Raw genomic sequence first — 11454 nt, 5'->3', positions numbered from 1 at the left:
TTTAAATTCCAGTCATTGCATTAAAATGAAAATGTTTGAAAGATGATTTCATCATTATCAAGACAGTTTTGCTTTAGAAGAAATGATAAACCTTTATCAACTGTGAACTATTACTTAAGCAAGTAGAAGTGTTATGTCTTCTTTTAAAAAAATATGGCATTGGGTAAAATCAAACATGGCCACGATTGAGCTTGGCACAACGTCTGTTTAAGGTTGTTGTTCAGAACTGGTGATGCTTAAGGTGTGTGGTGTGAACGACTATGGCGCGTTTTATACGAGCACTGTATTTTTAAGCAGAAATTTTATACAAGCACTATTTTCAAGCAGAATTTTATACGAGCACTGTATTTTCAAGCAGAAGTTTTATACGAGCACTGTATTTTCAAGCGAAGTTTTATACGAGCACTGTATTTTCAAGCAGAAGTTTTATACGAGCACTGTATTTTCAATATTTAGAAAATGTGTGTAAGATAAATTAATCGCAAGTTACTAATGAAGCCAATTAATTTTGATATCTTAATTTCATTTTGACTGATTAACTACAAAATTAACCTTGAAATCACAATTTACATCTACTTCGATGGCATAACATACAAAATCATATCATATACAATACATAATCTACCATTTATGGAATTTTTAAAACATCAAAATTAACGTCGGAAAGAACTAAATATAATAATTTTTTACAGTTGTATCTTTCACTTGCTCCGATGGAAACAAAATTTATCATAATACCACAGTATTCTCTAAGTGACTCATTATTTTGATGATTTACAGAATGATGAAGAAAAACAGAATTAATCCTGAGATAACGGAGAGACATTCCGTTACTAAGGATTCTCTGACCGCCTCACAAATGAATGTCGCAATTATGGATATGGTACATGTGAATCAGAACTGGACCAAGTGTCAACGGATATGCCGTGGTAGGTTGTTCTCTGCATTCCATTAATAAAATTCAACTTTCCAGTATATGTGACTTTTATCAGCATGAACCTAAGAATAGTGTTTAATCAAAATAGTTACCACGTTCTTTAGTATGGAATACATTTTCGAGACGTAAGATATACCAATTGTTTATCTTTATGATAGAAGAAGGTCAATTATACCATTTAAATTTTATTTCTGTAGTGACGCACTAAATTATTTTTTCATCGGGAATATATAGTTCATGCTCCAGTAAGACAGCACTATAAAACTGGCAGGAATTCTCCCTTTTACAAAAAGACAACACAAATATACCGAAACCTCCCAAAACATACAGCACATCGCATATATGGAAAGCCGTCATTAAATGACACCGTCTGTTTATAGGAAGTTAATCTAACCAAACTTCACAATTCTGAAATATATACAATTTGTTTTCACAGGTAACCCCATCACGGATGCCGGAAAACGTCTTCACATGCTGAAAATGTTGATAGTGGTCCTAATCCCGGTGATTGTGTTAACGGGGATGACAGCCAATACATTTATAGTCTCCCTTGATAACTATATCAGTTTGTTAAACATTAGGAATATCCTCTACTTCAGCATAGAGCTAGGGTGGTTGCTGCGTATGATGCAAAGAGAACGTGACATTAGTGCGCTTTATATAAGTAGTAAGAGTCCCCAGACCAAGGATTTCTTGCTTGATCGATACCCAGACACAGATGTAGGTCTGCAAAATCTGTCTTTCTGGCCAACCAGTGCAACCATTGTCAGGAGAGAATTTCAAACGAAAGAGAGTTTCCTGTCTTATCTTAACAGACATAGATATCAGCTTGAATCGTACAACCGAACATCCAAGGATGAAGTAGCATTTTACTCCGATAGTATTGAAGTGTTTATCAAATGGCTGTACCAGGCAATCGTTGAAGCCCGCTCCGGAACAGTCTGGCCAAAGTTAGTAGCGTATCAGGAAATTGTAGTAGCCAGTGAGTACTTTGGGAGAGAAAGAGGTTTAGGAGTATCATTTTATGCGATAGGTGGATTTGCAACTCGCGATGAATATCTTGATTTTGTGGAAAGTCAGGATATCGCAAACATCACGTTTGAATCCGCAAGACGTTATTCTGAATTGGCGTACAGTATTTATGAAGACACTCTTGTGCGAAATTCAAGTGTTATTCAGCCCATCAATGAAATGAGAAGAGAAATCAGAAGCAACAAGAGTTCAGCAGTGAGAGGATCATTCAAATATGCAAATTGGTGGTTTGAAAACATGACTGTTTATCAAGACACACTTCGAGAGGTACAGATCCGTCTGGCGTTAGAGATTGATGAAATTCTCAGGAAGGAGGCAGAAGATGATCTGAAGAATATCGTCATCATATCGGTTGTGTTCGGGATTATCCTAATAATATGTCCTCTGATCGTGTTTGCGGTGTACTCACTGACCTCGGCCATTCAGAAGTATTCAATTTCAATAGCAAACAGGTATTGTGTTTCGTATCCTAATTACTATCTTAAACATATAATGTCTAATCGAGTAACGTATCCCTATAACAAGCTTATCGAAAGCAAACTGAAAAGGTCTCAAAATGCTAATTACCTTATCACATAACTTGTTTGTACTTATACAACAATGTTCCATAATCATAAGATCATTGCACTTTTCTTTCTAATACAACCATTTTTGCTGCCAGATACCACTGATGTGGAAGCATTTATAATCGTTCGCCTGCCTTATTGTTGGGATTCCACCTGGTTATGCGTCTGCTGTTCGCTTGCATTAAAAATCGTGGACCAGTGTTGTTTATGAATACATGCGTGTGAAAAACTTCTAACCTTGGCTGGTTCAACCTGAAATGTAGTCTTACGCATGTATTCATAAACTCTTGGACGTCTTTGTATGGACAAAACTGAATAACAATACCACAGTGGAAACTATATGAATTATTATTGTTAATATGCACAGAACGTGACATGTTGCAATGTTTTGGTGCCAAACGTCAAACTGAAGTGGTAATGATTGTCACAGTATAACAATTAGTTTACACTTTCTAAAATTGATGGACATGATCATTTCAATTATTTTGTCACATTCTTAATAGTTTGTTTGTTTGTTTGACTTTCCTAACGTCCTATTAACAGCCAGGGCAAGTAAGAACGGCCCCGTGTGTGTAGCGTGTGTGCAGTGCGAGGTGGGTGTTTGGAAGACTGTGGTATTTTCATGTTGTGTCTTCTTGTATAGTGGAACTGTTGCCCTTTTTATAGTGCTATATCACTGAAGCATGCCGCCGAAGACACCAAGCAACACACCCCACCCGTTCACATTATACTAAAAACGGAAGAACCAGTCGTCCCACTCCCTGTTTGCTGAGCGCTAAGCAGGAGTAGAAACTACCAATTTTATAGACTTTGGTGTGTCTCGGCTAGGGGACAGAACCCAGAGCCTTCCTCACAGGGGCGGACGCTCAACTCAAGGCCAAAAGTGAGGCGATACTAAGGGAAGCATTAGGAAAGATAAAGTCATTTAGGAAGAAGAGAAAAGATACTTAATTTAATCGCCTTTTACGATCATGCAATAGGGGCAGTTGGTCCAATTCTAACGCCCTTACATTCTTAATAATCAACTAATATGAGACATGTTTATAATGAAACGTTTTACATATGATGAAAGCTTAATACTAAGTTTGCTCTAGAGTAACATCAGTGTTTTTCAACACTATTGTTGATGATTAAGTGACCAAATAGAAAGCATTTGTTAGATCTAAAGTGATTCTTCATGTGTTTCCATTGCTGTTCGTTTAAGCAACCTTAGTAAGAGTTTAACCTCAATAGTAAGGACTCTTGTGACTTCAATATAGTGTTAGATATCGTTGTGTATAATACCTTACGCAAAAAACATATTTCACTGTAAATGAAGTAGATTTTGCTATTCTTATTCTTTATATGGAATTTTTAAGATAACTTTTAATCCAAAAATATAATTTTGAAATAATTCGGAAACAAATCATTACTCTTTGTTATCTAAGTTCACCCTCTTAAAAGTGCATTAAGGTACTCTCTGGACATTATCTGTCTATCAAATCAAACTCCATGTTTTAGTTCTTCACCATAGCAAGAGCAAGTATCCAATTACATAGCTCTCTATTTTCAGCGATTTCATTGTTAAATTTGAATAACGGTTAGTGTATATAGATAATTTTGGATACTGGATATAAAAGTAACACTTCCAAAAAGACTGGTTAGCATGACAACAGAAGGGGTGTATCTCAATGGTTAATATTTAGATAATGTTCGATTAAAGTGAAAGTTGGTATAAGGGGAATATAAGATGTAAGCTGAACAACACTTTCGAAACGCTTGGTTGCCATGGTGCCAAAATGGTAACATTTAAGTGTTTTCATATATGGGATGAGGAATTCCAAATAACAAAGTAAAATTCTGGAAATGCGGTGTTGCCATGGCAACGAAAGTAACGCTCTGACTGGTCAAAAATACGTTTGAAATCTTATGATGTAATTAAATGTTTTGTTAAGCAATTAAATTTGTATCAATTTCGTTATTTACATGAAAAAGAATAGAACCTTAGTTATTCACTTATTTAATTCATAGCCACGCATGTCGCTGTTAAACGAGTATACCTTTGACATGCTTACTAGGCTATATTAGTTGCTTTAAAAATATGAATACAATAATGAGCATCCCAAATACTTGTAGCAAACCCCAAACCTAACTTTTATTTTGTCAAAATGAGATTATGTGCTTGAAAAAACAATTTGTGGTCGAACGTTTCAGTAAATACTATAATACATAAGTATTGGTCAATGATGAAACCTCTTTCATTTGCATTACTCTAAAACATATTAGAACATCCAGTCTATTGTTAAAGAACATAATTTATGCCTTTAAATAAGAGGCTGAAACTATAAAAAACACAAATAACAACATCTAGACAATTAACAGTGCACACTTTGAGTGTGGGTAGCTGTTTCAACCCCGCACGTAATGAAGCCGGTTATTTTAGGTAATTTGAAGCTAAAAGATGGTACCGCCGACTTTGACATAACGACCAAGAGTTTTAAAAAAAAAACCAAGAAAATTTGTGGAATTTCCACCCCCCGCTTTCAGAACATTTAACTTTGTTACCAAGTTTGAAGGAAATCGGTTAATATTTATTACAGTTATTGTACGGAAGTGGCAGAAACTGGCTTTTTTAAGCAAAGGGCCATAACTCTGCTAAATAAGGTCCGTCGCAAGTAGCGATCGAACTTGGACGAGCCCATAAGACATTTAACTTTTTTACTAAGTTTGAAGAAAAACGGTTAATGTTTATTACAGTTATTGTACGAAAGTAGCAGAAAGTGATTTTTTAATTAAATCAAAGGGCCATAACTCTACTAATTAAGATCTACCAAAAGTGGCGATCGAACTTGGCTAAGCCCTTAAGGCATTTAACATTGTTACCAAGTTTTAACAATACATGTATTAGTTTTAACATTTGTAAGTTATTACACAGAAACTGCAGAAAAATGTCATTTGTAGAAAATTTAAGGGCCATATCTCTGATAAATAACATCCGCTGAAAGAGTTGATCGAACCTGACTAGGCACTTAAGGCATTTAACATTACAGTTATTGTACGGAAGTGGCAGAATCTGACTTTCTTTATTTAAGCAAAGGGCCATATCTCTGCTAAATAAGGTCCGTCGCAAGTTGCGATCGAATTTGGCCGAGTCCTTAAGGCATTAAACCTTGTTACCAAGTTTGAAGAAAATCGGTTAATATTTATTACAGTTATTGTACGGAAGCGGCAGAAAATGACTTTTTTTTTATTAAATCAAAGGGCCATAACTCCGCTAAACAAGGTCCATCGACAGTCGCGATCGAACTTGGACGAGCCCTTAAGGCATTTAACCTTGTCACCAAGTTTGAAGAAATCAGTTTACATTTGTTACAGCACGGAAACGAAGTGTTACAGACAGACAGACAGACGGACGGACAAACTCAAATTAATACCCTCCGTTTTGGAGAAAGAGGGGGATAACGTAACCGGTTGATTGTAGTATAATTTGCGAATGCAATAGTCTTTGAAAGTAAGATAAGTAATAAGTACGCTTATTCAAAAGCTATTGTTCCTAGAATTATGACTTGTGTTATAATCATATAAAAATACAAAAATCTTTTCTACAGGATTGTTTTGATAAGAAGATCAATGCTAATATTGTTTCTGGTTTCCTTTCGTTGAGACATGAATTTTATTTTACAGAACGAAAGCTCTGAACAAAGAAAAGAAGAGAACAGATACTTTACTGTACCAAATGCTTCCAAGATCTGTTGCTGAACGACTTAAACGAAACGAAGAAATTGGACCCGAAAATTACCCGGAATCCACCGTTCTGTTCAGCGATATCATGGGGTTCACCCAAATAGCAGCGCAGTGTTCCCCAATGCAAGTAGTAGACATGTTAAATAGGCTGTACTTATGCTTTGATGAAAGGCTGGAACTATTTGATGTGTATAAAGTGGAGACAATTGGAGACGCCTACATGGTAGTGTCAGGTAGGATAAATTTTAATGTACAATATAAAAGTTAAGACAAGAATTCTTCACCAACTAAACTGAAATTAACCATTTTAATTTGATGTCCAGACATGTTGAAGTCATATTATTTTTTCTGGTTTTAGTCGTTTTTAGTAAAAGTTCAGCGCCGTTTTTTCCTTGCCATAGAATCATCCCTAAATGAAATGTTTACGAAAGAAGTTACGTAAGCATTGCCTGATGTTCAATCCTATTTCAATTCTATGTACTATTGAAATAAAACCGTAAAGGAATCAACTAATTTATTTATATGCATGTTTGAATGTACCTAGTTTTAAATTTATAGCAAATATTGCCCTCGATCTTGCTTAAGTTCCGTTTTGTTACGATTTGTTTGTTTGTTTGATTATTTTAACGTCCTGTTAACAGCTAGGTTCATGTAAGGACGGTCTTCCATGTAAGTGGTGTGCTGCGTGTGTGAAGTGCGCGGTGCGTGTTTGGGGATATTCATGTTGTGTCATCTTGTATAGTGGAACTCTTGCCCTTTTTATAGTGCTACATCACTGAAGCATGTCATCGAAAACACCAAGTAAAACACCCCATTCGGTCATATGATACAAATCCTGAACAGATATTGAATGTGATTCAGTGAAGGCATTCTACATATGCTGTAATACAAACAAACTCATTGTATTCAGGTGTCCCAAAGCTGAACGGGCGCAGACATGCGACTGAGGTGGCTTCTATGGCTGTAGATATAGTGGAACACATAGACCGCCTAGAAATACCTCATCTACCTGGAACAAAATTTAAACTGAGAATTGGATGTCACTCAGGTAAACAATGAACAAAAGTCACAGAAGTATTCCGTTAAAGATGTTACTATATTTAACTTTAATTTGTTGAAGTTATTTGAATACTGTTTTAATTGTTTTGACATAGAATGTTTTTGCGTGTCAATTTATTTGTTTAAACTTCCGCCGCTAAAATATGATTAAATACAAATTTTTAATGTACTTTTTGGAGGTTAAGTTTGTCACCCGCTTGGGGTTTATTGAAGCAGGAAACATTTCAGTTTACATACTGTTTAACTATAAATTACGTGACTAGCAAGCAGCAAAGCTGGATTTCTTATTCATATATCGGGAAACTCGTCTGATGGTGCTCTGCTGCTGTTCACACCTTGTCATCAAGTAACTGAACATACGTATTTACGTAATACGTACTGTAACTGTGAACTACATCTGTCATAAATCGCAATTTAACACAAAACATACATATTGCTAAGTATATTTTAAGTTTAATAGTGGTCACTATAATCAATATAGTGTTTCCTCAACTTCTGCCAAGGTGTGTCTTTTCCATACATTTTTGAAAAGGATATGTAAAATCGAATCGATGAACGTCTATTTCATCAAATGTCTTTTCTGAACTATTAAGACAAATATAATGCCAATATTGTGTGGAACATTAACAGGGCCCGTGGTTGCAGCTGTGATAGGGACTAAGATGCCTCGATACTGTCTGTTTGGTGTCACCATTAATGTTGCCTCCGCAATGGAATCGTTCGGAGCAGGTAATAAGTGTTGAAAGTTAGCCAAGGCTCAATGGATACCTCCCCTTACTTAGCTGTCAGAATGTATACCATTTTGAATGCCACCCAGCTCAATCATTAAAACGATATTTCGAAAAATATCATCTATCTGGACACTTCTATTTATTAACATGTCAAAAGCAGCATTACTTGTTTCCAGCAATTGCCTTATTTGAATAAATGAAACATCATTTCTAGAGCTTACGTCATTTAATATTATCCATTTTATGACTTCAGTTCTGATGCCCGGAAGGTTTATGCAAACAATCAATATTTTCTTGATACAATGCAATTGCATTACACTGTAGCGAAATAATGATCATTAAAGTAAACTGTAAGTATATGAATTATGACTGACAGTGTTTGTGACTGATTTAATATGTAACGACCAATGATCTGTGCAGAGACTAGGGCACGTAGATGAAGATCATTCATCTTGAAAATAATATGTTAAAACTGACAGCAGAGCGAAAGTGTATCTTTATTTTCTTTGTTTTATTTAGCAAACAAAATCCAAATAAGTGAGACAACTCGTGACCTGCTGTGTGAACTGGGTGGTTTTGTTGTTGAACTCCGAACAGACAGTCCACCCCAGGTTAGTGTGTACATAAATCTCATTATTCCAGATAACAGTATCGCCATGTTATAACGTTAGAGCAGCCGTCGACTGACTAGTAGCTGATGTAGTATACAGCTTTATTTAGAAACAAAATGATTTGTGTCATATTTACCTAAATTACCCCAATATGTTGAGTTGATTTCATCAATGACATACTGTTTCTGTGAGTGAAACGTACTCGTATCATTAAAGATGCTCCACCGACAAATGGTATTTTTTCACTATCTAAAACAGGAGCAGACGATTTAGTATTTTTCTTCAGTTGCAAAAGTTACTTAGTTTACACCTTTATCACCATTGAAAAGTTTGAGCTTCTAATTTTAATTCAAGTAAAAAAGTATGAAAAATAATTAATTGCATCCCGAAAAAAAAATCTGTGGCACTATATCCGATATGGAATGAAGTACTGATTGCGCATGCACCAAAGGCAAAATAAATTATTTCACATTATTTTCTCTCTGTCAATTATATATATTTATATTACGGATTTGCATATTACAGAGTTATTTGCACTTATGGGTAGGCATTGATTGTAACGTCATAATTTTTGCGAGCGTGACGTCATACTTTTCGGAGAAAATGACGTGAATTGCGCTCACAAAATAATGACGTAATAATCGATACCTACCCGCAAGGGAGCTAACTCTGTAATATGCAAAGACGGAATACACGATTGAACACCAATTATTGTTCAAATGATGAATATCATTTATGCTCGTCAGCGGTGGTACATCTTTAACATTTTATATTGTTTATGGGTAACCGCGAATCAATCGTGCAAATGGATTGAAACTATGGATATCTTTTTTATCATATTATTACTGATGATTTTTTCTTATTTCTAGTTAAAAGCAGAGCTGGAACACACATTCCGCGGAGAGGTGAGGACATACTGGCTCCTTACGCGAGAGGGTAATGATGCCTTAGCTTCAGGTAGTTCTTTCTCCTCAGTCGATTCAGTGATTTAGGTAAATTGGAAATGTTGTCTCCCTCGGTGAATTAAACAAGGACATCTTTTAAGATGTGCCAAAGAGACGAAGGGGATGTTTTTTTATGACAATCGTATATGTGTGTAAGACTGGATACTTCATTTCACATTATAGTTACAAAATAACTACTGTAAACGGACCATTTTCGCGGATTCTTCCTAATCATTTTGTAAAGGAAGCATTGTAAGATAGCGTTCTCATAACATTTAATAGAAATAGTACGGTACGTATTGATGAGTGCATTTTATCTTCAAACGTCTTCCATTTAAAAAACGGGAAACAGAAAACCGCTAAAATAGCACGTTTACAGAAGAAAATGCATACATGTAGCATAAATATCATATTAACGTATTGATAAGTATAATGCATATTCATGTAACTTTATTTATTTTTGTATTTTTGTGGGTTATTTTCATGTCTCCCGTGAGTATTGCTTTTATATAAATAACACATTGACTGGTTTATAGTTTATATGTTGGTCTAAATGTTGTTACATCTTAGAAAGTTGGTACAATACAATAACGTCAAGTGAAACGGTGATTTCTGTGTGATCCATCCTCGATACTCCAGGGGTTACTACGAATGTCGTTATATCCACCCCTGAAATATCTCATAGTTAAACTGTAGGTTGTTCATGGAAAAAACTTATCAATTATGGGCCTACAGAGACTTCCTTTGAAAATTACAGACAGATCGACGTCCAACTTCAAAGTCACACAGTCGACTACAGTGTACCATTAATCGAGTCTTTAAATGTACATCAAAGGATCAATTTACCTGTTTTCTGCTGCCTTCAGTTACACAGATAGTCCAGGTGTAGATATAACGTCTGCGATACTAATCCCTGGGGTATCGAGGATATGCTTTTGTGTATTATTTTCTATCACAAGACGCCGTGTAGTTCAACTATCTAATTATCATATAGTGTAGATAAATAAACTAATATTTCATTAGTGGAGTATGACTTACATCCCTTTTAATTGGTCATTCAAATAACTTTTTCCACAGTGTCATGTCAATAATTGCGTACGTCATTTATAATCGAATATTTCACTGTTGGAATATGACTTTTCAAGTCTTTTTTTAAGATACTACACCACTTAACGAATGTTATTTTTTCTCTTTCAAAAACGGGAACATACAAATTCGTATCATTCTCCAGCTACAGAAGTTACTTACTTTAAACTATAAAGACCATTAAAAAGGTTGAGCTTCTAATTTTACTTTAAAAAGTATCTAATTAAAATAATTAATTGTGTCCCGAAAGAAATCAAAGTCAGTATGCCCTATACGGAATGAAGTACTGATTGCGCATGCACCAAATGCAATATATGTATATTATTCTATATGTACTTTTGTATTAATTAGACTAGTATATACACGATTAACTATCAGTTATTGTTTAAATGATGACTATCGTTTTCACTCTGTCGGCGGTGGAGCATCTTAAATCGGTCAAAATTTGAACCCAACTACATTTTCCTTTGTGTCACATCACAAACTGAATGCTATTTATAATTGAGACGTCATTCACTCCTTGAAGTACAGCGTATTGTGCAATGGGGAGTGTGACAGTGTCGCTGTTCCGCCCATAGCATAATATAGTTACTCAAATTCGTAACCGTTCCTGGCAGGTCTTTAATTTGGTTACATTGGCCTGATGATCATTTGGGACGTAGCTGCCACTGTGCCGATATTGTTGAACAATGCGTTGATTTTTGTCTAGCAACTTAAGAAATCTTAGCTAGAAAAGGCGTACAGCAAGTGTTTATTGTATAGTTA

At 35.3% G+C, this 11454-nt stretch overlaps 1 protein-coding gene across 1 annotated transcript; it reads left to right on the top strand.

The window, feature by feature from the left end:
* The first annotated feature begins 784 nt into the window (after nucleotides 1–784).
* Nucleotides 785–10277, top strand: LOC138319857 (uncharacterized). Its single transcript, XM_069262990.1, has 7 exons — nucleotides 785–929; nucleotides 1374–2421; nucleotides 6199–6491; nucleotides 7169–7306; nucleotides 7948–8046; nucleotides 8568–8659; nucleotides 9529–10277. The coding sequence occupies exons 1-7, from the start codon at nucleotides 785–787 to the stop codon at nucleotides 9649–9651; spliced, it is 1938 nt and encodes a 645-aa protein (XP_069119091.1). The 3' UTR covers nucleotides 9652–10277.
* The last annotated feature ends 1177 nt before the right edge of the window (nucleotides 10278–11454 follow it).

This window comes from Argopecten irradians, chromosome 1, assembly GCF_041381155.1.
Source record: "Argopecten irradians isolate NY chromosome 1, Ai_NY, whole genome shotgun sequence".
NCBI classification, from domain to species: Eukaryota; Metazoa; Mollusca; class Bivalvia; order Pectinida; family Pectinidae; genus Argopecten; species Argopecten irradians.
The sequence above is the reverse complement of the archived record's forward strand: the minus strand, read 5'-3'. Positions and strand labels throughout refer to the sequence as shown.